General features: G+C 40.5%; 1 protein-coding gene across 5 annotated transcripts in view; it reads right to left on the bottom strand.

Annotated features, from left to right (window-relative positions):
• Positions 1-27,877, bottom strand: part of PEAK1 (pseudopodium enriched atypical kinase 1) — a 335,997-nt gene that overhangs the window by 54,757 nt on the left and 253,363 nt on the right. For all 5 annotated transcript variants that reach the window (XM_088024907.1, XM_028092663.2, XM_028092665.2 and 2 more), the window contains 2 exons: positions 21,892-25,163; positions 1,462-1,655 (listed from right to left, as the gene is read on the bottom strand). In XM_088024907.1, the coding sequence (XP_087881033.1) occupies positions 1,462-1,655; positions 21,892-25,049 (3,352 nt within the window). In that variant the 5' untranslated portion in view covers positions 25,050-25,163. The remainder of the gene's footprint in view (positions 1-1,461; positions 1,656-21,891; positions 25,164-27,877) is intronic.

Below are 27,877 nucleotides of genomic sequence, written 5' to 3'. Positions count from 1 at the left end.
TATTGCCATTTGCAATGATGTGGATGGAACTGGAGGGTGTTATGCTGAGCGAAATAAGTCAATCAGACAAGGACATGTATCATATGACCTCACTGATATGAGGAATTCTTAATCTCAGGAGACAAACTGAGGGTTGCTGGAGTGGTGGGGGGTGGGAGGCATGGGGTGGCTGGGTGATAGACACTGGGGATGGTATGTGCTATGGTGAGCGCTGTGAATTGTGCAAGACTGTTGAATCACAGATCTGTACCTCTGAAACAAATAATGCAATATATGTTATGAAAAAAAAAAGAAGATAGCAGGAGGGGAAGAATGAAGGGGGGTAAATCGGAGGGGGAGACGAACCATGAGAAATGATGGAGTCTGAAAAACAAACTGAGGGTTCTAGAGGGGACGGGGGTGGGGGATGGGTTAGCCTGGTGATGGGTAATAAAGAGGGCACGTTCTGCATGGAGCACTGGGTGTTATGCACAAATGATGAATCATGGAACACTACATCCAAAACTAATGATGTAATGTATGGTGATTAACATAACAATAAAAATTAAAAAAAAACTTTTGATGGGTTACTATGACAAAGAGCAAAAAAGTCTAAGGTTTTAGCTTGAAATGTATGATCCTAACTCTTCAGTTCATATTTTATTTTTTTATTTTTTTATTTTTTTAAAGATTTTATTTATTTATTTGACAGAGAGAGTGAAGGAGCACAAGCAGGGGGAGCGGCAGAGGGAGAGGAAGAAGCAGGCTCCCCACTGAGCAGGGACCCTGATGTGGGACTCAATCCCAGGACCCTGGGATCATGACCTGAGCCGAAGGCAGATGCTTAACCATCTGAGCCACCCAGACACCCTCTTCAGTTCATATTTTAGTAACACTGAATTGTTGTGGTATCCACAGGCACCACGCTGTTTCACATTTCCATGCTTTCGCTCAGGTTGCTGCCTTGGGTTGGAATACTCTTCCTTCCCTCTGTCAACCAGATAAATCAGTTCAGGAATTATCCTCTGGAAGGCATCTTTTGACACCCTGTTGTGTATAATATAAAAAATATTCCAAGTGTATATCACTGCATTTATAATACTGAAATCCTCCAGGGAGTCCCTCAAGCAGGGACCATGTCACACCATTAGCACATGGCACAGGACTCATGGTGTCAAGTGTTCAAAATATATTCTTAGTAAACACCAGGACTTCTTCTGAGGGGAATTAAAAGTTATCGCTCCACACCCAGTGCTGTATGGAAGTGCTGAGTCACTATGTTGTACACCTGAAACTTATATTGTGCTGTATAACTAACTGGAATTAAACAAAAAAAAACTTAAAAAAGAAAATTTATGGCTCCCGTTGTCCAACTTTTGCTCCATGCAGCAACAAAAACCATCTCTAAAGAGAAATACAGCATTTGGATAGTGCCTAAAAAGGCAAAGTTTAAATACTATTTATATGAAATTTTTCACTTACCTAAATTGCTGTAGGTTGCACTACAGGGATTCAGGTCGATAGTATCTGAAACATCTTCTTTTTCCTCTTCCCTTTCCAGTTCGGGGAGAGGTAACGCTGCTGGGACAGAAGGGCAGCCTCCGTCATCTTGCCTCACAACAACGGATCTTGGATCCCGTGGAGAAAAGTCCTCTGTCACTTCCTGGGTCTTGGGACTGAAACAAATCAGACTGTGGTCACAGTGGCATTCAAAGGTCTTGCTAAAATTTAGATTTATGGAATACATATACTTGCCCAAAATGGAAGTAACTAGCCCCAGAGTCACAGCAATAAGGCCTAAAATACTTGTCTGAATACAGGGCAATCCTTCGTATAGGCTGATCCTTCTATTTATCTTGATTCATACATACTAAGAATCCAGTTTGGTAGAGGAGGTACAGTAAGCTCAGAAGGAAGCTTGAGAATAAGAAGGTAAGAAGTGAAACTTTTTTAGGCAAGGGGTGGTCATGGTAGCGGTGGAGAAGGGTGAATGCTTAACTGGTTAAAGACAAAATACACACGTGCTTAGTGAAGTATTTAGCATACTTACTATCCTATAGTACTGTAACATCAAATAATTTACTATATAAACTTTATTTAGTATTTTACTACATGCTGAAGTATTTAGTAAAGGATCAGGAATAAAGTTGAGATTAGACTAAATAAGGTTAAGCAATTGCTTTAGTAGGTAAACTGAGGCCAGGAAAGTCTTGTTGCCAGGAGGACAGAATCATTAACCTTTGCCTGCATGCATACAGCAGGCAAAGTGAATGGAAATGAAAGTTCTGCATTCTATTTAATCTTACCTATTAAAATGAATCTGAAAGATCCTGTTGGCCACATACCACAATATGGCATCCATACTACTTTGTGTTTTCAATCTTGTTTCACTGCTGCCTGCTCATTTGCTTATAGCTATCTCTTCCAATCTTCCCCACTTCCCATCCCGCCTGAACTGTCAATTCTGTTGCTATAAGTACAAGGGGATGGAATGGTCATTAAATGTTGGTAGAGAAAACTAGCCTAGTTAGAAAATCTCAGGGGCTAGCCAACAAAATAAATTCAAAATCAGGCATCTTTAATGGTTTCTGAAAGTGTTCTTAGACCGTCACACCCTCACCAACCCTCCTTCCTAATTGTTTTGTTTTTGTTTTTTCTTTTTATTTTATTTGTTTATTTTTAAATATTTTATTTATTTATTTGACAGGGAGAGACACAGCGAGAGAGGGAACACAAGCAGAGAAAGTGGGAGAGGGAGAAGCAGGCTTCCCATGGAGCAGAGAGCCCGATGTGGGGCTCAATTCCAGGACCCTGGGATCATGACCTGAGCCAAAGGCAGACGCTTAACAACTGAGCCACCCTTTTTTAAAAATGTGGGCAAAGAGAAAGAAGCAAACATCTTATACTATGACACGTTATTTCTGGATCTTCAACTGGCATGATGGCATTTACAAGTTTCTTTAAAAGTGGTACGTTGTTTGATCATGTGTCATCAGAACATACATCACCTGTGGATTTGAGGGTGTAGATCTGAAGGAGTACCTTCTTAGCAATCTTTCATTATGGAAATTATGCATGTGTCTGAACAGAAAAATAAGCCTTGAGGTCTGCTGGATATACAACTTCAAAAATACTCTTTCAAAGCTGGCAGAGCCAGAGGTCTCTCTATACTGGGAGTGAGCAATGAGCTGGAGGTTCCTTTCTGGTATCTGGCTCTCGAGGACAGTGGTAAGGTGGAAAGGAACCACTCCACTAGCAGCCACTAGGGTGCTTTATGTAAAGGAGGCCTCACACAGTAAAGCATGCTGCCTCTTAATGGGCTGCCCTAGGGCATCAACGTGAAAGAAGGGCTCCAAACAAAACTGGTTTCTCATAATATGGAGCATTATAAAATCAAGGTAAGAAGGGGCCTTTACTTCCCTGCATTAGTAAAGACAAAGCCAAGTGACACTTCTGAGACCCTCTTAGACACCACTTAGTGTCAAGACTAGATCACTGAGTAGTTTATCAACTACTAAAATTATCAAGGAAATTGATCTTTATTGGGCAGAAGTTAATGTAAGCCATTTCTGATTTCAAAGTACAAGTATATATATAATATAATTATATATCAATAAATATAAAGTGCCATTCTCTTCTTATTTTAGAGTTAATCTGAGAGGTTTCCTAAAATGCTGTTTTTAAGCTCCTAACCTCCGCAAGCTTGCTCTTGCCTTTTTCCCCCAATCTCCTCATTATTACTAAAAGACAGCTTTCTTTTCCATTATCAAAAGGGATTGGTAAAGATTGGTTCAGAAACCATGACTACCCCCTCTTGTCTATTTTCTTCCCAAGCAATGGGCTATTTACCATGAGCCTCAGCTATTGTGAAACCCATAGAAAGAGGTGCTGCTATTAAACCGTGAGGAATTCCCTGGGCCTGCTCCCCACATACATGAAACACAGCTCTGTGCTCCTAAGGGCTTCTCAATACGGACGCTAAAAAGCAAGAAATGTTGAAGACTCACCCACTGTACTCACTCATACAATTCCCCATTAAACGATATTCTATAGGCCTTCTTCAGTCTGTTAATCATGTTCTGAAGCTCTGATGTACCAGAGATCCCACTGAGCTCAGGAGGACTATAAGTTGGGTAAGATACAAGTTTCGAATTCTGCACCTTAATATCATCTACTGCACCTTGACCTTTACCTTAGGGGTTTGGTCTGGGAAATGTGCCAAACTACCTCTGGGAAGCAAAGTGAAAACTAGTTTTATTAACTCTTTGAGGATCAGGGCAGGACAACCTATATTCCACATAAAGATTAGTTTTTATAAGCACATTTTAAATAAGTACACTGGTATATTAAATCACCAATTAAAATAATCATCAACTATAAAGAACTATGCAAAGAGAGCTGATGAAAGTAAAATCACAAGGAATTGCAAATGGATGCTAGGATGTTTAATCAGCAGTGACAGGAGAGTCTAAAAGGAAGAATTTTTTAAGAAAAATGCATCAATGATCTGTCACGTCTTGATGCTTGTGGGAGGAACAGCTCTTTGTATGATGAAAATGGTAAAAGAGAGGTGGGAAAGGGAGAGGATTTGAGAGTTCAAACTTAGATGTGATAACATGCTATGGCTAAAAAATAAAAAAGAACTGAGATAAGCATTGGAGAAGGTTGACTCAGTCACTACTATCAACAGACAAATTATCTAGGAAGAAAGAAGGAAGTAAAATCTGACAACTTATCTAAGGCATATTAATTTTTTAAGGGAATATAATTTTTTTAAAAAGATTTTATTTATTTATTTGACAGAGAGAGACACAGTGAGAGAGGGAACACAAGCAGGGGGAGTGGGAGAGGGAGAAGCAGGCTTCCCGCTGAGCAGGGAGCCTGATGCGGGGGCTCTATGCCAGGACCCTGGGATCATGACCTGAGCCAAAGGCAGACGCTTAACGACTGGACCACCCAGGCGCCCCGGGAATATAATTTTTGACCATTGATTTTTGGTGCCATATTTAGATATGAAATCAGAAAACCCTCCCAAATAATAAAACGACACTTTTCAAATACAGACTTTATCTCCTAACAAAGTGGTTTACCACCAGTATTTCATCAAGAAATGTTTAAGGTAATGGAGAAAACACCAAAATGGGAATCCAAGAACCCAGCTCGGATTCCCTATTCCTTGATCACCTGTACAAACTAGAGGACAGCATCAGGAAGGAGATAATGAACAAAATGAAAATTTCCCCCTCATCTATGAGACAGAGGGTTAAAAAAAAATCTTTAAAATGAAATTACAAGAAAGCTACTAGAATTTCCAATACATACTATCTTAGCACATCTTGAAATAATAAATATGACAAAGATAACTAGATTTTTTTTCAGGTAAGTACAATTTGATATTCATTGATACAAAACAGAACTGTTAACCGATAAATGTCCCACAAAGAGGACCCTATGGCTTTTCTATTTCTACTAGTTAAATTCATGTTGAAACAATCCCTAGTTCCATGGTGCTCTGTAGAATGTCTACAGTAACTATGGCATTGACATCTAGGTCCTTAATTGTCAGGCTGGGTCACACCCTGACTTAGCCTGCTATTTTCCTGGACCCTCAGCATTCACTCTGTTTTCATAATGGAAGACAACACAAGAGTGAGTGTACCTCAGACTCTTCAACTGACTTTTTCATTAATGACCAGTTTATAATTGAGATTCGGAATGTCTGACCCAACACTTAAAAAATCACGTCATAATCTCCATGAAGACATCTCATTTTCTGAACGTGGAGAATGAACTTAAGGTGTTCAAAAGAAACTGTAACATTGTTACAGATTTGTCTGTTATACAAACGAATCCCTTGGTAAGGTGATCTCTCATCAGTCTGCAACATTCATACATAATTCAAATCTGCACAAGCAGTCTCCTGTGGGAAGCTTACTTGGCTTACCCAGGTGGTAGGATTAATCATTACACCATCAAATGAAAATGATCTTTTTTTTTTCCTGGCAAATTTATTCAAGACAGATTTTTGTAAAAATTCTGTTAAAAGTCTGAATGTACTTTTTAAAAAGGCAAATTAATTCTGCATTAGAGTCCTTTATGCATCCAAGTATTTCCGCAATTTCTGTTCAACTTTATCTTCAAATTCAACCACCTCCACTCAGCTTCAGAAGGGATAGTAAATGAAGCTTCTACAGAGACCATCTGCCTCTTTGGACAAATGGTATTCTAACTTCCCATTTGCCAGCTCTCTTTGGCAACAACTTTTGTCTCTATTTGCCCAAGAAAGCCAATTAACAAATGTGTGATTTTTAAAACCTCTTTTTACCCCTAAAATTCAGATCAAAGCATATCAGAAACAGCATATCACAGTTCTGTTAACTGGTTTCAGAGCTGCTGATTTCTGGGGTTGCTGGGGATGATGGACAGAAATGGAATATATACCAACACATGAGGAGAGTTCAAAGTTATCAAATCCCACACCTTTAATCTATCAGAAGGAGGAAAAACTCTGTCTCTTTCTGTCCCTGTAACCCCTGCCAATCTGACATTTCATAATCCTATCTTAGTTTCCAGGTCATCAACTTGATTTTGCTACATTTTCCAATAACTGGCATTCTCAGGTAGAAAAGTGTTGTGTCCATTTATCACTATCTTAGTGTCTCCCATTTTCCACTAAGCCTTCTGTAGTCTCCCTGAAAACTTCAAACTTCTTCTCCTGAACTGAGATTAACCTTTCACTGAGATCTGACGAGTTCTTCCTAATATGTCTAACAGAGGCTGGTCAAACAAAGGTAGCTCTTACTGGTGTGAATGAAGTGGCTAGGTCTTGGAATGGGGAAGACTGGCAGCCACGAGCAAGGTCTTGAATAGACTCTAATTTTCAGACACTGCATGGTTTCACTTTTTTTTTTTAAACATGTGAATAGCAAATTAAAAGTGTCTTTAAGGCACCAGACTGCAAGACAGCAAAGTAGATAAAAACACAGGCCACTGTAAATCACTGTCATCTTCATAATACTAAGAAAAATTACAGTTTTAAAATCCTAGGAAATATGAAGTCAGAATGGTATCTGTGCAAATTAACAGAGAAGATAAACTAATCTTGAAAAAGAGCAATAAAAGAAGGCTGCCTTTCTCAAAAACAGAGTTACAGAAGAAGCTTCTCATCACCAGTTAGGGCTTGGCTCACTTCTGAAGAATATGGTGTGAGATATTGATGTATATTTCCTGGAAAAAGCAAGATAGTAGAAGAAAAGACAGGTCTCTCCAACAGGACTACCCAAGGGAGGGTATGGGCCCTTGACTTTGGATGCATGCTCAGAAGCACTGAAGACGCGAATCACTACACCTTTTCCACTTTCCTCTTACCTCCCTCCACTGCCTGTCTGCCCCTAGAGTCAGAGGAGGGAAAGGATTATGTATACTCAACTCTACAAAAACACTGAGGGCTCGCAGAGAGGATGGGAGCCCAAACCGCTGAGAACCCACTCCTACTCAACACTGCACAAGCTGCATACTTTTCCACTTAATTCACAAAACTCTCCAGGAGGTTGAGGCAGTTGCTTTCGTTTTGCAGATAGGGAAACTGAGATCGAATGAAGTGAAATGAGTTGCCTAGGATTACAAGGGTAATTTGGTAGCAAAGTCCGCATCTGAACTGGATCATCTCCAAACTAACATCCACCACACTGGCACCATAAGGCAAGCTTCGTATGTTGCAAAGACTCAGCAATAAATGCAAAGACTCAGCAATAAATGCTCGATTGTGAAGATGAAGAAGTAGAGTGCTCTGAAAAGAATATAGCTCTTATTAAAATTATTAAAGGCTATTAATGATTACAGATGTGTTCTACTTTTGGGAAAAATTCTAAACAAATTATTTACATTGCAAAAGAATTTCTTTAAATAGGAGCTGTTTTAGTACAGAAGGACTGCATTTAGAGATACCGGCGCCTCTACATTTGCTGAGTGCTCGGTACTGTACTGAAATATCCATCGCCTACCAATACCACTACAAGTAAGGCTTCTTATTCCTGTAACAGGGAATCAGGACAGCAGCCAAAACTTACATAGTACATACTGTGTGCCTGTTCCAAGCCACGAGTCTCAAAAGTGGCACTACTGACATTTTGGACCAGATAATACTTTGCTGTTAAAAGATGTCCTGTGCATAGTAGGGTCACACTAGCATCTCTTGCCTCTACCCAGGTGTTGGAACCACTCTCTCCTTCCTAGTCATGATGACCAAATAGTCTGCAAACATTGGCAATGCCCTGGGCTGGGGGGGTGGGGGGCGGCACAAAATCTACCCCCTTCTGACCTTTTACATAAATTCTTTTGAATCTCACAAAAATGCCCTAGGCAGATTATTATCTCTGTTTTACAAATGAAGAGATTAGAGTCCAGAGAGGTTAAGTCATTTGCCTCAGGTAACACAGCTGCTAACTGGTGGAGTTGAGATTAAAACCCCGCAGTTCAGCTCTAGGGTCTGTGCTCTAAACAGATATACTATTCTGCCTCAGTTTATAGATGAGGTAACCTGAAGCAGAGCTTGTCTAAGATGACAGAGCTAATAAGTGGTGAAAGTAGGATTCAAATCCAGGTCTGAGTGACTTCAAAGTCAATGTTCTAAAATATTATGCCAATTGTCATATGGCTGTAATGTGCCTAATAATTACCTTGGGAACTTGCTAAAGATGCAGATTTGTGGCTCCCACCTCTAGGGACTGATTTAACAGCTCTGGGGGATGGCCCAGGAATCTGATTATACAAACACCCCAGGAGATTCTGACATGGTCCTAGGGCCACGCTCTGAGAAACTATTTTTACTGCCGTGCCACAGAACAGGGCAGTAAGTATAAAAAGGATCAGGGTGTAAAAAGTAAGAAAATTTTAAGTTAGGAGCATCGCGGAGAAGTGATATAGCTCAGGAGTGATATAAAGGGAAATAAAATAATTTAGGTAGTCACAGATGGGAGATTCATAATGGGCTATTAAAAAAGGGGAGGGGCTGTTTTGGAACCAATGCTTACCTTCTGAGGTTCATTCTTAGAATACAACTATACAAACTCACAAAATGTTAGAAAACAAGGATTTGGTTTAGTATGACATTTACAATTTTTATTTGAAGCCCTGGCTGGACAAAGTCACCTCTGAAAATAAGCAACAGCATCTGTGACAGCAGCAATAGGTCGAGTCTCCCGACATGTAGCACGACCTCAATTCCCTGTATCAACAGAGGACAGAGATGAGCACAAAGGGCAGACACCTCTGACTGAGAAAGCTGCTACAAGAAGAGGGACCTTGGACCTGTACCTTCTACTCACTGGGCCAGGGTTCTCTTCCTAAAATCCCTATTTTGTTCTGCTGTTCCTCTGTTCCACACCCTTGTGACCTGTCAAGGTCAGGTCTGAACTACCTGCAGGTCTTCAGGGCCTTTCACAATAAGGCTGCAATGTATGTTTCCATCCTTATTCCAAATTTTCCAACACACAATCCTTTAGCTCCACACAAACCAATGTATTTCTACATTGTAACTCCCTGTCCCTTGGACACACCATATTTTCCATCTTTACTGAACCTACTTTCCCTACCTAGAGTTGCCTCCCTTCTCTCCATCTATTTCAAACTCAGCCAGTCATTAAAGACTACTCAGGCCTCACACTGCCCAAGACATCTTTGTGTCTGCAGGGACTCTTCCTTCTCTGAACACCCATAACAGGTGTTCTGGATGAACACTTGCCGCCGCCCCCCATTCATATGTTGAAGCCCTAAACCCCAGTGGCTATATTTGGAGATGGGGCTCTAAGGAAATAATTAAGATTAAATGAAGTGACTATCTTTTTTTTTTTTTTAACATATAATAGGAAGGGAAGAATGAAGGGGGGCAAATCAGAGGGGGAGACAAACCATGAGAGACTATGGACTCTGAGAAACAAACTGAGGGTTTTAGGGGTGGGGGTAGGGAGGTGGGTTAGCCCAGTGATGGGTATTAAAGAGGGCACGTACTGCATGGAGCACTGGGTGTTACATGCAAACAATGAATCATGGAACACTACTTCAAAAAAACTAATGATGTAATGTATGGTGACTAACATAACATAATAAAAAAAAAGATTAAATGAGATGATAAGGGTGGGAGGACCCTGTCAGATAGGATAGGTGTACTCACAACAAAAAATACCAGAGAGCTTGCTGTCTCTCCCTCTCTGCACACAATTCACTGAGGAAAGTGAGGACATAGCGAGAAGGTGGTCATTCTGCAAGCCAGGAAGAGAGCCCTCACCAGAAACCAATTCAACTGGAACCTTGACCCTGGACTTCTGGCCTCCAGAACTGTGAGCAAATCTATTTTTGTTATTTAAGTCACCCAGTCTATGGTATTTTATTTATGGTATCCCGAGCAGACTAATACAAAGGGACTGAGAATTACAGCAAACACTCAGTAAATAGGTGTTATCAAATCAGGTGGGATCTAGGCAGCAAGGCACTAGAGGGCATCACTAAGGAGCTGTATCTGCACTCCTCCCAGTAAAATTTCGGTCTGTACCACCATGGAGAACGGGATCAGGACAGGTTCCAATGCGGAGCAGGACATCTCCCTGATGCAGAGTGGAGCTTCATTCCTGTGCCAGCAGCACAGAAAGGCCAAAGACTGATTCCGGACGCTCTTCTACTACAAAAGAACTAGGACTGGGGGTGAGGGGACTGATTAGTGCACACTGCTGTCATCATGTCGGTTTTTTTGGCAAGCCTTTCTCCTTGCTATTGACAAATCACTGTTATAGAGGCATCGTTTGAGAACAAACTGCTTGTCCTGGAATTAAACCTTTAAATATTACCTGATAACTCCAACTACTACAGTTATGTTAAATAATCACTGGCTGAAACTGTGGCCTAGAGGTCTGGATACAGGCCTGGCATTTCAAAACTCAAATTTCATTTCGGCACTGCCACCACTGCTACTCTGCCCCCGCCTCCCATCATTCATCTATAAAATGAGTATAGGACATTTATACGAGTACGGATTAATTAGGAAATTCATATAAAGTGCTTTGAAGAGAGTGAACAACTATGTTTAACTATGCCCATGTCGAGTACTTTGAGACTGCTCGACAGCTCAGTGAATCAGTACATACCCCTTCCTGTTCACAGACTCACCTTCTTGCACTGAGGCTGACTTTATAAAAGACATGGCAGACACCAACAGACTCAACAATCACCACCAAGAGTAAAAAAACAAAAACAAAAACAAAAACAAAAAAACACTTAGGGACCAAACACCTCTGAAGTCAGAATCTGGCTCTGCTACCTATTTGCATAGCAGCCCTGGGAATGTCGATGAGCCTCTGTTTCTCAAGATCCTATAAAATAGGAAGGATGCACTGTCATAGATGTTGGGACAACTGGAGATAATGTGAGTGAAAGTGTTTTAAGAATTATACAGTAAGATAGTAGTGTTTAACTTCAGATTCATTAGGTGAACAAGGAAACAAAACACACCAATAAGTGGGGGAAGTCTCAGATGGATTCTTCACTTGGAATATATTCATTATGAGATTCTAAGTAAGTAGTTTACCTCTCTGGAGTTTTATCACCTTCCAGAAGGGAAAGGAATGTAAAGCCATCTGAAGACCATCCCATCACGGTACACATAAACATAACCATTCTGCATCATTCTGTGATTAGGACCAAGTGAGATATTTATCAGTTCTTGTAAAACAGGATTATTTAGAATTTCAACAGTAAGGGCTTTATGAACTCATCTAACTTTAGGAAAAATATGTCAGCAAATATAGATGTGATCTTTATAAATGCTTGTAGTCCAGAAGTTTCTTTAGAGCAAGGAATATGTGATCAGGAGAGCAAGCAGCTACTTTTAGCTTCTGACTCCAATTTTTTTTCTTTATGAGAAATAGGAATTTGATCTTCAGAGGCCAGTCTGGTCCTTAGCATGAAAAGATGACTTTGATAGGATTCTCTTAGCAAAGAGTAGAGATAATGCAAATTAAGATATAATTGGAGCATAAGCATTAAAAAAATTCAAGTTTCTAACTGAACTTTACAGAGAGAAGGACATTACATTTTACCACAGTCTAAAAAGTGCTCAGTCTTTTTTTCCATACTAGATGTGCATATATAGATGAATATAAAGAGACTCAGACTCTGGGTACTTCAGTGAGCTGCAAACCTGTGTAGTGTTTGGCTAGAATGAATACCAGCCACTAGCATGTCACAACCACAGACAAATCAGACACTATAGCTTAGTCCAGAGACTTTGTCAACTTTTTCTGTGAACAGTCAGTAATAAATATTTTAGGCTTTACAGACCATATGGTGTCTGTTGCACCCAAGTTTGCTGTTCTAGTGCAAAAGTAGCTGAGTATGGCTGTTTTCCAATAAAACTTCATTTAGAGAAACAGATGACAGGTTGGATTGGCCTATAGGCCATAGTTCTCCAACTTTTGGTCTATACTCTTGAGACTTGGAGTAGATTAGAAGGCTCCTAGGATTGACTCCTAGATTATTGAGGAATATAGCTTAGTTCTAAGGACTCTAAGGTCAAAAAGATATTGGAAGGATAAAGGGAAGGCTTATACAGATGAATGGCATTCCTAAGGGAGCAAAGGTGTGCCAAATCTTATCTGCCTGTCCAAAACAGAAGTCGGCAGAAGTTTGGTTAGAATCCCAGCAGGGTGAGGCACAGATGAATTCCTGAGACGTTCCTGGGAGTCCTAGAGAAACACATGCTGGGGGTCTTTGCTAATTAGGAACATGGTGTTTCAGGGCTGATGAAGCTAGAAACGTTTGCCAAAAGCTAGAAAGGGTTGCCAAAAGGTTTGCCATTCAGTGGGCAAATGAGATCTTTAACTTTGGCTGGGAGTATTATAGTTATTTTGGACGAGTTATAGTTATTTTCTTAGACATTGCCTAAGGTTTTCTAATTGATTAGAAAAAATTTTTTGAACTAAATTTTTAAGGACATGTGATTGGCAATAGATACTACCTACCAATTATAAAATAAAGGTGATTTTAGTCAATAAATTTACCACACTGTTTACTGAAAAGACTACTAAAAGGATATACTTCGGGAAAAAGGAAATTGAATCCAGAAGGGAGGAGTGAAATGAAAAAAAAAAGTGACAAACATGTGAATAAATCTAAAATAAAAAAAAGAATGATGTGACTGGGAGTGACTGAGAGTAGGGGAAGTTTCTTATGACTGGGCATTCAGTGAAGAATCTTTTGAGGAAGTGACATTTAAATTGATAGCTGAATGGGGCCCCTGGGAGGCTCAGTTGGTTAAGTGTCTGACTCTTGATTTCAGCTCAGGTCCTGTTCTCAGGGTCGTGAGATCGAGCCCCACACCCAACTCCACACTGGGCAGGGAATCTGCTTGGGATTCTCTCTCTCCCTCTTCCTCTGCCCCCCATCTCCCACTCTCTCTCTTAAATAAATAAATAGATAGATAGCTGAATGACAAGAAGCCTGCCATACAAAGATCTGAAGAAAGCATTCCACAGAGAGAATAGCTGATAAAAAAACGGGTTATGTTTGGCATGTTTGAAGAGCAGAAAGAAAGAAAACTGTATTGTGAGAAACTCATGAACATGGGGATGAGTAGGAGATAGATTAAACAGGTAGGCAGAGGTCATATTATGTACAGACTTCCTTCACTGTGTTGACACTATGGGATTTGATTTGAAAAAGAGTACTTGGCTATTCTAGAGAAATTAGATTAGAAGGGGCAAGAGATTAAAGCAAGGAGATCAATTAGGAAAATAATTTTCCTAAATGGAAAAGGAAAATCAGGTGAGATGATGGTGGCTTGAATCAGGGTGGTAGAAGCAGATATGGAAAGAAGTAAACAGATTTGGTATATATTCTAGAGGTTGAGTTAATAAGACTTGCTGATATATATTTTTTTTAATTTATTTGACAGAGAGAGACACAGCGAGAGAGGGAATACAAGCAGGGGGAATGGGAGAGGGAGAAGCAGGCTCCCTGCCAAGCAGGGAGCCCGATGCGGGGTTTGATCCCAGGACCCTGGGATCATGACCTGAGCTGAAGGCAGACGCTTAACGACTGAGCCACCCAGGTGCCCCAAGACTTGCTGATATTTTGGATGTAGGGGGCAAGGAGAAAAGAAAGACCAAGGATGACTCCTATTTTTCTGGGATGAGCAACTGGATAGATGGTGGGACCATTTACCAAGAAGGCAAGACTTGGGATGGAATAGATTTGTAGGGAAAAATCAAGAGTTCTGTTTTGGACATGTTTCATTTGAGATGTCCATTTGATGTTCAAGTGGAAATACCAAATGGGTAAGTATGTGAATCGTGGGGGAGGTCAGGGATGGAGTCATCAGAATATATCTAGTATTTAAAATCTTTTTTTTTAAGATTTTATTTATTTATTTGATAGAGAGAGAGTGCACAGGCTGGGGGAGTGGTGGGCAGAGGGAGAGGGAGAAGCAGGCTTCCCTCAGAGCAGGGAGCCCGATGTGGGACTCGATCCCAGGACCCTGGGATCATGACCTGAGCTGAAGGCAGACGCTTAACTGACTGAGCCACCCAAGAGCCCCTAGTATTTAAAGTCTTGGTACCAGATGCTGTTTAGCCAGGAGTTAGCCATTAAAGTTTAAAGAACTCTTTCTGGTATATGGTCATGATAGAAAATTTTAAAAATGCACTTTTTGGAGATACTTACTGAAACATTTACATATGAAATGTCTGGGATTTGCTTCAAAATAATGGGGGGGAAGGAAATAAGGGTATAGATGAATCAAGACTCGCCATAAACTGATAATTGTTGAAGTGTGGTTTTGGGGTAAACGGTGGTTCGTTTTACTAATTTATCTACTTTTGTATATGTTTAAAACTTTATTTCACAAGAACTTTAAAATGAAAATAAATAAAAGGACCCATTTTAAGATGGTAGCCATTAAAATTAGTCCTATAGTACTGATGTCATGGTCAACATTATAAACAAGGCACTCAGAAAGAAAGGAAGCCAGAATAACTGGGGTTCAAGAGTAAAAGAGTAAATAAGATTAAACAGTTGACAAAGGTCACATATATAGGACTTTCTGCAGTGTGGGGATATGACTGGATTTATGTTTAAGAAAGAACACTTGGCTGTTCTAAAAATAGACTATAGGGGTAAGACATAGAGCAAGGATTATCTTAAATTCTGGTGCCCTAAATGGAATTTATAAAGAGGTCAACCCTATTGCTAGATACTGTGCTAGATGCTTTATAGATATCAATTTAGTCCTCATAGTAGCTCTGTAAGGTAGGTATTATTATCATTATCATACAAATTGGGAAGCTTCAGCTTAGAGAGGTTAAGTCAAAAGTCACACAACTACCAGCGGTATAGATGGAATTCAAATCTTAGTCTGACTCCAGTGCTTTTCTCACTATGTGATATTATTCCCCATGCTATGGACACCAAAGAGTTGCAGAGATGGTAGGTAGGCTAGTGCTTCTAAAAATAATAGTGGAGGAATTCCCACTTGATCATAGACCAGAATAACCATTAAATTAACTTCTCTTGACCCACACTAGTCAGATAGAAATGATGCCTATGGATATATTTCTGAGTCAAAATTTGACTAGGATCCCTGTCACCAGTATTTCCACTTTCCAGCTCATTTTCAACACTACTTCCAATAGAGATTTTACTAAAAAAAAAAAAAAAAAAAGTTAGGGCACCTGGCTGGCTCAGTTGGCGGAACATGCAACTCTTGATCTTGGGGTTGTGAGTTCAAGCCCCATGTTGGGTGGAGAGATTACTTAAAAAATAAAATCTTAAAAATTAAAAATAAATAAAAATTTTTAAAAAGTCACACACTAGGGGTGCCTGGGTGGCTCAGTCAGTCAAGTGTCTGCCTTCAGCTCAGGTCATGATCCGAGGGTCCTGGGATTAAGTCCCATATTGGTCTCTCTGCTCAGTGGGGAGTCTGCTTCTCCCTCCCCCTCTGCTGCTCCCCCTGCTTGTGCTCTCTCTCTGTCAAATAAAGAAATAAAATCTTAAAAAAAAAATTCACACACTTTCCCCCTTAAAAATGGTTTCTGCCCCAAAATCTAAAGATAAGGGCCAAATATTTCAACATATCGTGCAAGCCTTTTCATAGTTTGTCTCAGCACTTTTCAAACTTTTTGTTCTCAGGATTCCTTTACACTTAAAAATTATTGAGAAGTGCAAGGGCTCTTGTTTATGTGAATTCTACCTACTGATATTGTATTAGAAATTAAAAATAAGAACATATAAAAATAGTTATAAGTTCATTTAAAAATAATAAACCCTTTAAAAATAGTAACCTAAATAACATTATTTTCAAATCTCTTTAATATCTGGCTTAACAGAAGACAGATGAATTCTCATATGTGCTTCTGCATTCAATCAGCTGTGATATGCTGCTTTGGTTAAAGTACAGTTGATTCTTGAACAACTGCAGGGGTTTGGGGTGCTGCCCCTCGTGCAGTCAAAAACCTGTGTATAAATCTCACTCCCCCAAAACTTATTACTAGTAGCCTACTATTAAGCAGAAGTATTACTTATAGCCAATTAACATATATATGTTTTTAAAGATTTATTTATTTATTTGAGAGAGAGAGTGAGTGCAAGCAAGCACAAGCGGGTGGGGCAGAGGGAGAGGAAGAGAGAATCTGAAGCAGACTCCACGCTGATTGTGGAGCCTGATGAGGAGCCTGATCTTATGACCCTGAGATTATGACCTGACCTGAAACCAAGAGTTGACTCCTTAACTGCGCCACCTAGGCACCCCCAATTAACACATATTTTGTATGTTATATATATTATATACTGTATTCTTATGATAAAGTAAGCTAGAGAAAAGAAAATGCTATTAAGAAAATCATAAGGAAGAGGAAATACATTTCCAGTATTTACATGTACAGTATTTATTAAAAAATCCATATATAAGTAGACCCATGCAATTCAAACCTGTGTTGTTCAAGGGTCAACTATATATTAAAAAAATGTGATCTCATCCATATATATAGGTGGGAAAGGAAAAAGTATATTAGTAGACTTTTAGATAATTGTGGATATTCTTCTTGGTACCATAGCAGAACTTGATAAGTGGAAGTCTCTTAAAGGTTACTTGCAATGTGGAATCTGAAACTGTATCAATAAACATTTTGGACTCAGTTGCATTAAAATCTATCTGTCCAACTTGCAGTTTCAATGGATCTTTTACTTATGTATAATTTTGTAATATTGTGCATTGGGTCATTTGGAAATTACCAGTTCACTGAGTTATGCCAATCTTCTAAATGTTGACACATTATATATTTAAAAATCTTTTTATGCAAATACCACCACTACCAAACTCATCAGAAAAATCTCTAAGTATTAGAAAGCTGTCAAGGTCATGGTAACAGATATAAGTTTCTAAAATTCTTATTTTTATTTGAAGGCCTGAACTTTTTATCATTGACTACAAATACTGTCAGTTGTTTTCCTTGAAGTAATAGGCTTACAATGTTCATTCTTAAGAAAGTATCTTACAAGCACTCAAGTCTGAATAGCCACAGTGGCTGCCACTTGTTCTTTCAAGGTAGTCCATGAAAAAGGTAGCTAGGGGACACCCGGGTGGCTCATTCAGGTCAGCATCTGCCTTTGGCTCAGGTCATGATCCCAGGGTCCTGGGATTGAGTCCCACATTGGGCTCCCTGCTCAGAGGGGAGTTGGCTTCTCCCTCTGCCTGCCGCTCCCCCTGCTTGTGCTTTTTCTCTCTCTCTGACAAATAAATAAGTAAAATCTTAAAAAAAAAAAAAAAAAAGAAAGAAAAAGAAAAAGGTGGCTAGTTCAGCTTTGTAACTCAAACTATTTTTCCTTGCAATAACCACCACACTTTGGTATGCAACAGAAATAAGCTATGTATACTTCCCATTTCATCACATGGAATTTTTAAACGGACACAGTCTCAACGGCTGACATTTAATAAAATTTACTACTTCACCAAGGACATGCTTAAGTGAAACTGTTTTTTTTTTTTCAACTATTTGTACACTATTATGCCATGGCTTTGACTTGTGTTAAGGTATAAGTAGTTTTGCCTACTATTGTTTTTGTACCATCAGCACAAATGTCAATGCAGTGAAAAGCATCATGTCTTATTATGAAAATGGTGACTTCTGCATGATCACTATTTGACCTTGCCTTGACCATGTTTGAAGAACCACGGGTCATTGTCCTTTTCCAGCCACCTGTCTGGACTCTGTTTGCTATCGTCTTTTCTGTGACTCTGCACATGTTGTTCCTTTAGCCTACAATATCTTTCCCAAGCAGCGGGAAAAATCCTATCTGTCTTTTAAGATTTGGTTTGTATTTCATTTCTGAGAAGTCTCTTTTAAGCTGATCTAGTCGTTGTCTTTTATGCTTCTGTACCACTACCCACATACATTGTTTTAGCATTTATTACATGGAAGGCAGAGGGGCTACTGACATCTTAAAGCACCCAACCTGTGCCAGACCCTGTGCAAAGTCTCTTACATATTCTCCCTTTATATCCTCAAACTAACTCCATGTGATAAGTGTCATTACAATCACTGTCCACTGAAGGACCGGACAAATAGCCGAAGTGAAGTCAAACCTAAACCTGTTATTTCAGCAGCGTGATGATCTTTCCCCCATCTGTCCCTATGGCCCATATACGGCACAGTTAAGATACTCATTTTCGTCACCTGAAAAGTCCAATAAATGAACTTAATAACAATCTAATCTCGGGGCACCTGGGTAGCTCAGTCATTAAGTGTCTGCCTTTGGCTCAGGTCATGATCCCAGGGTCCTGGGATTGAGCCCTGCATTGGGCTGGGCTCCCTGCTCAGCGGGGAGACTGCTTCTCCCTCTCCCACTCCCCCTGCTTGTGTTCCCTCTCTCGCTGTGTCTCTCTCTGCACCCCCCCCCAAAAAAACCCTTAAAAAACAACAACAACAATCTAATCCCATAATAAAAGTCTCTACAAAGTCCTTATCTTTTAGGGTCTGACCTCAGTTGAGTATTTTTCAATTCTTAAAGTTTGGATTTGGAATCTTCATTACTTATTGAAAAACTTGAATTTTCATTTCTTCCAGCAGTGCGTTGCCAGCCGTGGGATGGTAATTTAATGATTACACTGCCATCAAGCTGGAAACACAAATGTTGACATTTGACAGTAACATTTTTCCCTTTCAAAGCTGTTTCAAGTAAATATCAATGGTGTATCCAAGTAAATTAAGTAATTATTGAAAAAGCAAATGATGTATATTTTTCAATGAGTATCATGCTTATTTTAAAACTTTCCAAAAAGTTAAAAAAAAAACTATTTAAAACCTCTTTTTCTCCTCAGTCTGAGACAATTATGAAATGTGACAATTCTAGTGTGTCTCTAAGAAAAGCTTAATACCTCAAAAATGCTTAACTTAGACTACAGCACATTAGCATTAGATCCTGAATGGTAGTGAGATCAGTGGCTCCCCAAGTGTAGCCCCAGGGCCAGCAGCTGCAGCACCACCTGGGGGCTTGTTAGAAGTGCAAACTACCAGGGCCCGCACCACCTCAGACAACCACATCAAAAACTTTGGGGGTGGGGCTCGGCAATCTGCTTTAACAGCCCTCAAGTTACTAGGATGCAGGGTTAAATCTGAAACCAATGGGGCAAACCAACTGCATTGTTTGGATTTTTTTTAAAGATTTACTTATTTGAAAAGAGAGAAAGAGAGCACACGTGGGGGGCGGGTAGGAATAGAGGTAGAGGGGGAAGGGAAGCAGACTCCCCACTGAGTCTGCAGCCCACCTTGGGGTTAATCTCAGGACCTGAGATCATGACCTGAGCCAAAACCAAGAGTTGGGCGCTTAACTGACTGAGCTACCCACGTACCCCTCATGGAGTTACTTATTAAGAACTGATGAATTTTGGAAGATATGACTGGCTCATGTACAAGCAAATCTGTGAAAATATAAGCTGTATAGTTAAGGGGTCTGCCATGCCAAGGGCCTGGGCTGCTCTCAAGCCCACATACAGTGGCATGCAGCCAAAGTAGAGAATTTCATTCTTTAGAAGAGGCCAAATCATTTTGCTTGGCTCTTCCTTCCAGGATGCGGGTAAACACACCACAGCCATACTTAATGAGGAGTGAAGCCATTTATTGATCTGCAAAAACTATCTGACATAAGTAAGTCCAACCCTGTGCAGTTTAAATTGCTTTTTTCCTAAATAAAACAGTAACCTGCAATACATGTGTTTTATTACTCCTGGAGTCTGATATTCTATCATCCACTTTCAACTGCCAATGACAAGACTACTCTTTCCAGGAATATATCACCACTATTCTACTTGCTCTGCTATTATACGGATTTAAGGAAAACAGGAACTTGCTAGCATTTTGACAACTATTCTGGGGTTATGTAAAAATCTTATTTTCGTAAAGAATATATATATAAAACTTCTTAACATTTTGCTAGAAAAAGTGAAGGCATTAAGTGTTCACTTAATTTTTATTTATACTGTTCTAACAGAAACCTGGTGAGAGGATCTGCCCTATCATAAGAGTTTGCTGTCTTTACCAAAGAAAAGGCCAGGCCTGGTAGAGAAGGCTTCCTGTAAGTAAGAAGGAGGCAGATTTAGAATCAGATCAAAGAAATATTCAGGGCATATCTTTGTTTAAAAATAAAAAGTACCGGGCACCTGACTGGCTCAGTCGGTACAGCATGTGACACTTGATCTTGGGGTTGTGAGTTCGAGCCCCATGTTGGGTGTAGAGGTTACTTAAAAATAAAATCTTAAAAAAAAAAGTACAGGGGATATAAGGAAATCATCCCATTTGTTACAGACTTGGGATAATAGTTCTTGTTTTTATTGGCGGTTTGTTAATTTTGCTTACAATACAAATGAGAAACAAAAAACCTTAAGCTTCCTAAACATAAATGTTTATGTGAATGATTACAAGTGAAAATATAAAAATCTCCTTTGCTCTTGTGTTTGTAATGCAACACTGTAGGAAGAATATAAGCTTTAGAGTCAGACAGACCAAGTTTGAATTCTGGCTCTGACATGATGAGCTACGTGAATCTGCTTAATTCTTAACTTCTCTCATCTTCGGTTCCCTCATCTGAAGAATACAAACGATTTGTAGGGCTGCTATAAGGATGGGAGATAGATCCCGGGAATGCACTTTACACCGGGTAGGTGATCACGAAGAGTCATTTAATAATGAAAGGAAATGGCCAGCTAGAGAACTGAGTGGGTGTGGGTGGGTGTGCATTGGCCGGCTGTCCTCAGGATTCTGCTACTGGCTGGGTCTCAATCTCACTTCTCCTCTAGCACCCATGTGTTAGATAACTATCGACTGCTGGACCCTGTCTCCACCGCAGCCCCCCCGCCCCCATTTTCCACCATACTTGGAAAGAAGACAGAGACAGCAATAAAAACCCAAATATTCCCTCAAAACAAAGTAACACATATAGAGCTAACGCCTCGGTGAAAACCAAAACGAATCACTTAAGGAACTTTATTCTATCTACAGTGAGGGTAAGAAGAGTACCACCATTTATTCATTTGATCCTGTTTCTTCCTCACACTATCATAGCATTTCCAAGCAACGTATTATTTATTGCTATTAAGGTATTACGGATTTGCTTTTCTATGTTCAAGCCCCTTTGCATTCACCAGAATGCAGCAGGCTACTTTAGCTAAAGCTCCAGGGCCATAAACCTTGTTTGGTACAATAAGATCACTTTAATAATACTCTAATCTTGGAATGCAGTTACAAAGATAGATGATGGCCACTGAGTGCTACTTATAAACAGAAATGGCTCTTATGTTATCTTAAAGATGTAAAAACCTTAGCACCTAAAAATGTGTTAAAAAATTCCCATACTCTGCCATTCTATTTTACATACCTGAAAATTTTTTTAGGAACCTGTGATGGAGAAGAATGACTCCTTTTCTTCTTCTCTGAGTCCAGCAGTAACCCATCCTCTGTGCCGTCCTTCTCTCTGACTGCTGCCTGGTCTGCTCTGGCCTTCTGATCCACACTGAGCTGGCTTTGGGTGGGATCACACCTGTACATAAAGACGATGGCTGGCTTCTCACTGGACTCTCCTTTTGCCTCCGTGAACCAGTGATGGCGCTGGACTGGAGGAGGCGGCAGCATGTGGATGACTGTGCCATCCAGGCCCACCAGTTTCCCTTTCTCTCGGTCTTTCTCTTTGTCATCCTCCTCATCTGTTTTCCGGCGGCGGAAGAAGCTTTTAAATGATATCCAGCGTTTAGGTTTTGCATCAGCGGCCCGCCTACTGCCTTCAGAGTGCAAAACCGATTCAGCTTCCGTTGACCTGGTGGGACTGGTTGGCTTGGTCCAGTTGGTGAAATGCCTCTGCAGAAGGTTGCTTGCATGATAAGGGGAGGAAGTAGAACGAGGTGGGGGAAAGGGAGGTGGTGGCTCACTCTGGGGGTTAGCCACGAATTTGGAGAGAGGGGTCGTGCCTGGCTTTGCGAGTGGATCTTTCCGTACTTTGACAGTAGGGCTTTCTGTGGCCTGAGGGGTTTCGGCTTCACCACTGGGCTGAGATGTGAAGAGAGATTTGGGTCGGACTGGTGTACTCTTAGGTGTACTCTTAGCAGCATCAGCATCTGGAGGAACTGCATACAGCTCTTCCACACTGCATGCTTTTGGGCCAGACTGGGGCATTTCTGGAGGAGACTGTGGCGGGTGGATGGAAGCCACAATCTGAGAAAGCACTGTGCTCGCTTTCTCCCTGGTGCTGCTGCCGTTGCTCACCATCTGAGATGCCTGAGGGCCTTCTGTTTTGGCCACAGGTTCTTGAGTGGTTCTCTGGATCTTTGTTGGGGAGCTGTGGCTAGAACTATAGCTTTTCTGTGGTGAAGACTGACCTCTGTTAAGACAGCTGTTAAACTCCTGAACCTTCTGAGCCACTGAGCCCCTTTTACGCTCTGTGCTGTTGGAAAACCCTTTGGCTTGGGGACATTCAGCAGGTTTGCCAGTGGTGTTATCAGATGCTTTGCTTTCAGTTTCGATTTCTTCATAAGTATGGCTTATTATACTTGTGGTTTTTTCCTTCACTGAGAGTTCTCCACTTGTTCCGAGAAAACTTTTGTAAATGGCTAGATTGTCATATGCATTTGGATTGATGACAATGGGGACTTTGATGGCATTTTTGGAACTCCGAGCATAAGTCGGCTCGTCATGAATGATAATTGGAAAAGGTGGCATACCAGCATTGTTATAACTATTAAATTTTATCTCGGACAAATTGGGTGACTTCACGGGGATAGTTTTAGAGGAAATATTTGTAGTTGTTGGTGAAGTAGGTGCTGATTTGTGACAGTTTTTCCTCGGAGGGATATTTGGCCCAGTCCCACCGCTAATCAATTCCACCTTGGGTACCTTTTGTCGTGGGCTGGTACTGGAAGTCCATACTTCCTGGTATCGTATTGCACTGGAGTTTTGGAAATGGGCACTTATTTGTCCTGATGTCAGTGTGGGTGATGTGAGTGCGGGCGATGTCACCGGAGAGTTTGGAGTAGAAGATGAGATTTTTGTCTTGGGGCTGTTAACAGGGCCCTCGAGGTGCTCACTGGCCATGGCTGCCGACACGTCCACAATAGTATATGGCTTGCACAACGGCTGTTCCAGATTGACAACTCGGTAAGGCTTTGCTTGCTCTTCTACAGGGACGAGGTTTATGGTCACTGCTTGCCCAGCGATATCGGTAGAGGCTTTACTTTCATGCTTTTCAGTCTGTACAGCAATCTTGCCATCCTTCTCTTCTAATCGGAGAGCAAGGACTGCTTTGTGTGTTTCTGGAACTTTTATTGAGCTTTTAGGTGCCTGTGAGGAGTCCTTTTCCTGATTATTACCAGAGAGATTTTCACAATTGGGCTCCCTTTCCTTGATGTCCTTAGAATCTCCCGGGTTACCAGGAGATACTCCCCCATTACAGATCTTCTGGGATAAACTACTGGCTGTCTCAGAACGTGATTCTTCTGTTAAAGAAGAACCTGGTGACGTAGAGTCAGATGACGCCATGCTCTGAATGCTTCCTGGTCCACAGGAGGCTGCAGAGTTTTCTTCATAGCCATTCAGGATTTCATCATAGCTGTCATCATAGTCTACAGCACAGATTCTCTGCAGAGACTTATTTCGCAGGGGGACCGTATTCCATTTTTTGTCCACAAAGAATCGAACAGGAGACAAAGTATTTGCCCTGAAGTTAGCAAAGCGGGGTTGCCCTCTCATGCGAATCTCCATGGCCAAGAGCTCTTCATCACTCTCATCCCAGCTCTCATGCTCCTCCGCCATGTTACTGAAAAGTACATCTTCTTCACTCTCCTCACCACTAGAGAACTCTGGGTAACAGAACCGGCCCCCTTCATTACTGATCACTTCTGTGCTCCCACTCAGAATCACATGCTTGCCTTGAGTGTCCTTTATCCCGCCCATCATGCAGCTTGGTGGAAGCTTTCTTTCCAGTGATCTTTTATAGCAATCATTTATTCTTCCTAAGAACATTTCTCTGGAGTTTGTTTCACTTCCTCTTACCTGAGGGGTGGTATCCAAGCCTGCTATCTCCTTTAACACATCAGTTAGTCCATTATTGTTATTTGATATCTTCTTGGCACTATCATTATTGCCATAAGGCTTAGGAACATGGCTAAATCCTTCAATGTCATCTTCATTATTGTTATTAAGTGGTTTCTGATTCAAGGCCGTCCTGTTTCGGTTCCATCCTATGACGACAGGTTTGTTCTCACAGTGTTCTTGGATACTAAGTTCACCACATACACTTTGCCCATCTGCCACCATCATAGTGGGCTTCACAGCTATAGTGGGTTTTTTAGCCACAGGAGGACGGAAATTTCCAGTGTTCCTCATGCGGTGGTTGTTACTGTGATTGGCATTCGTTTTCACATTGCCATGGGTGATGGGTGCCTTCTCAGGGTCTGGGGGAAGCTGGTGCAAGCTTTTAGGTTTGAAGCAGTTCTTGCATTCACCAGGTTTCCAAACGTGTTCAGTAAAGGTGTTACAAGCAGACATTTTTAAAAAAGGACCTTCACAGACAATGCTTCCCTTTCAGTGCATGGTAAAACTTTCATCCATCAGTCTTCACCTCCCCTAGGCATCACAGCAGCTCTTGTAAGTATGATCAATCTGTGGGGGGCGGAAAAGAAAATCTAAATGGAAAAGGCACTATAAGGCATATCATGATGACTTAACAACAACTGGCTCCACTCCTCAACTTTTCCTTATATTAAAAAATTGAGGGAGAAACTAATTTGGGCACTTTTTGAACTCCCTTTAGCCAAGCAGCATTTTGGAAAGTTTGTTTTGCAGCCGTAATTTTGTACCCCCTCATTGAACTATATATAATCTTTCCCTTGATGTCTATGTGGCAATGATACTGTGACCTTGTCCTCTGGGAGTGACTCCGAAACTGCTCTTTTTAATATCTACCAACCTGTATGACACTTCTTAGTCCACTGAAGGTTCTTCTTCTTCTACCTACCTTTTTGATATGGGGTATCTCATAGACTCCTCAATCTCGATGCATTCAAAATGAATCCTTTGGCTAAACCCTTTTCTCAACTCTGGGAAACTTTTCTACTCTGACCAGCCCTCCCCTCTACTCCCCAGGCCACCTCCTTCCTCTGCCTTTACCCTACTTCAGTTATTGTCACTATCCTCTACTTACATAGCTAAGCTCAATTACTGACACCTCTTCCCTCACTTCTAACTCCGTATCTAACTCCTTAAATTAGTCTTGCCAATTTGATCTATTACACTTCATTGGAACTCTTTCTTGCCATTACCGGCCCCCGCAAGTAGTTCAGAGACTCACCATCCTTTGCCTAGATTCCTGCAATAGGCTAATTAACGGTCTTCATGCCTGCAGTCTCAGCCCATTCCAATCCAATCTCTTTACATTTGCTACTCAAAGTGTGGTCCTCAGACAAGAAATATCAGCCTCGTTTGGGACCTTGTTAGAAATGCAGTATCTCAGGTACAACCCTAGATCTACTGGATCAGAATTCATATTTAATGAGATTCTCAGGCGATTCTATTGTTCTCTGTACTACTATCAAATTTTTCCTTTCTAAAATGCTAATATGATCAACTTACTACCTAGCTTAACTATTCTGTGGCTCAATCTTACCTAATGCACTGACTCCCAAATGTCAGTGTGCAGACTAGGGGTTGCCAGCTAAATAAGAACCGCTCAGGGAAGCACCCTACACCCACCTAGTCAATCTCCGAGGGAAGAGTCTAGGAATCTGATATTTTAATAAGTTCTCCAGGTTTGTTTTTTTTTTTAACAAGTTCTATGTGCATTAAGGTGTTGGAACCTCTGAGTTACAGGATGGGATATAAGCCCCTTAGGTTTTCATGATATGGTCCTTGCCTCCCTTCTAGCCTTATGTCTTAACAATCAACTAGTCTTACACTGTAAATCCCACTGGGCTACTTGTTTCTCCTTGGTACTATCAAAGCCACTTAGACATAACCTCCATGAAGAAGCACTTTCATTTTTAATTGTCTCCCCACAAATTTCTGAGCTTCTTCAAGGTCTGGGCTATATTTTATTCATCTCAATATGTCTAGCATAAGGAGCTGAATAAATACTGGTTGACTAAATGTGCTGGTTTATTTAAAAAAACGAATCTTATGACTTTCTCTTTTGTCTTAGGCACACAGCTGCAGACTTTCCCACAGAACATCACTACAGTGTTACATTTCTAATTTGGATATTATAATAAAGTTGGCAGTGGGCATGTACATGTAAGAACTATTTTAATGGCTGAAGAGTTTAACTTTATTCATGTACAAGGACAGCAACAGGATCCTTGGTTTGGTCAGAAATGCAGTCTTTTTGCTGAGCTTCAGCACATGTATAAAGAAGAAAGAATATTTTCTTTAGCTCGCAGGTGTGCATGCATACACCTGCACACACAGAGCTAAGTCCCTTGTGAATAATATTCATAAAGTACTCTGCCTCAGTGGAAGAAGTACAGACTTAAAGATCAAAGTGTTCCACACAAGAGAGCACAACAACCTGGCCAAAACCTAAGTCCATTCTTTGCTGGAGATCATCAAATGCTTCTTTTCAACATGGTTAAAATATATTTTTCAAGTGTTTGTTTGAAAACATTTATTTAGTCTTTCTGATATTCTAAAAGCTATTCCTTAGTTGATAAAACCATTTCCTGCTAGTCTGAGATTGGAACGTTTTGAGCAAGGGGAAGAAAGGCATAAAATTAGGTTGAAAGGGAGAGCAGGGTCCAAATCATGCAGGGCCATTTAGGCTTTTAAAGATTACAGGGTTTATCCAAAGAGGAGTGGGAAGCCACTGAAGGGTTTTAAATAGGGGAAACAACATGATCCAATTTGCATTTTAAAAAGACAGCTTTAACCAAAAAAACATGCAATACTTAGGTATAAATCTAATAAAATATGTGCAAAATCTACAATCTCTATGCAGAAAACTATAAAACACTGATAAAAAGGTATCAAAGACTTAAACAAATGGAGATACCAAGATCTCTCAGTATTCTTAAAGTGTCAATCTCTCCCAGATTGCTCTGTAGATTCAACATAATTCTAATAAAATCCAAGCAGGATTTTTTTTTGTAGAAATCAACAAGCTAATTCTAAAATGTATTCAGAAAGGCAAAGGAACTAGAATAGCCAAAGCAATTTCAAAAAAGAACAAAGTTGGAGGATGCCCCCCTTACCTGACTTCAAGACTTAGCATAAAGCTACAGTAATCCTGACAAGAGGGTATTGGCAAAGGACAGAAACATAAATGGGGGACGTGGAGCAAGCAAATACCAGCCTGGAGGCTGAATCTAGCCTGTCCCCTGTTTTTA

This window comes from Eumetopias jubatus, unplaced genomic scaffold (genome assembly GCF_037043125.1).
Source record: "Eumetopias jubatus isolate StellerSeaLion01/CBP00866 unplaced genomic scaffold, mEumJub1_p1.0 scaffold_7, whole genome shotgun sequence".
Taxonomy (NCBI): domain Eukaryota; kingdom Metazoa; phylum Chordata; class Mammalia; order Carnivora; family Otariidae; genus Eumetopias; species Eumetopias jubatus.
Note: the sequence above shows the minus strand (reverse complement) of the source record. Positions and strands in the feature narration are given on the sequence as shown.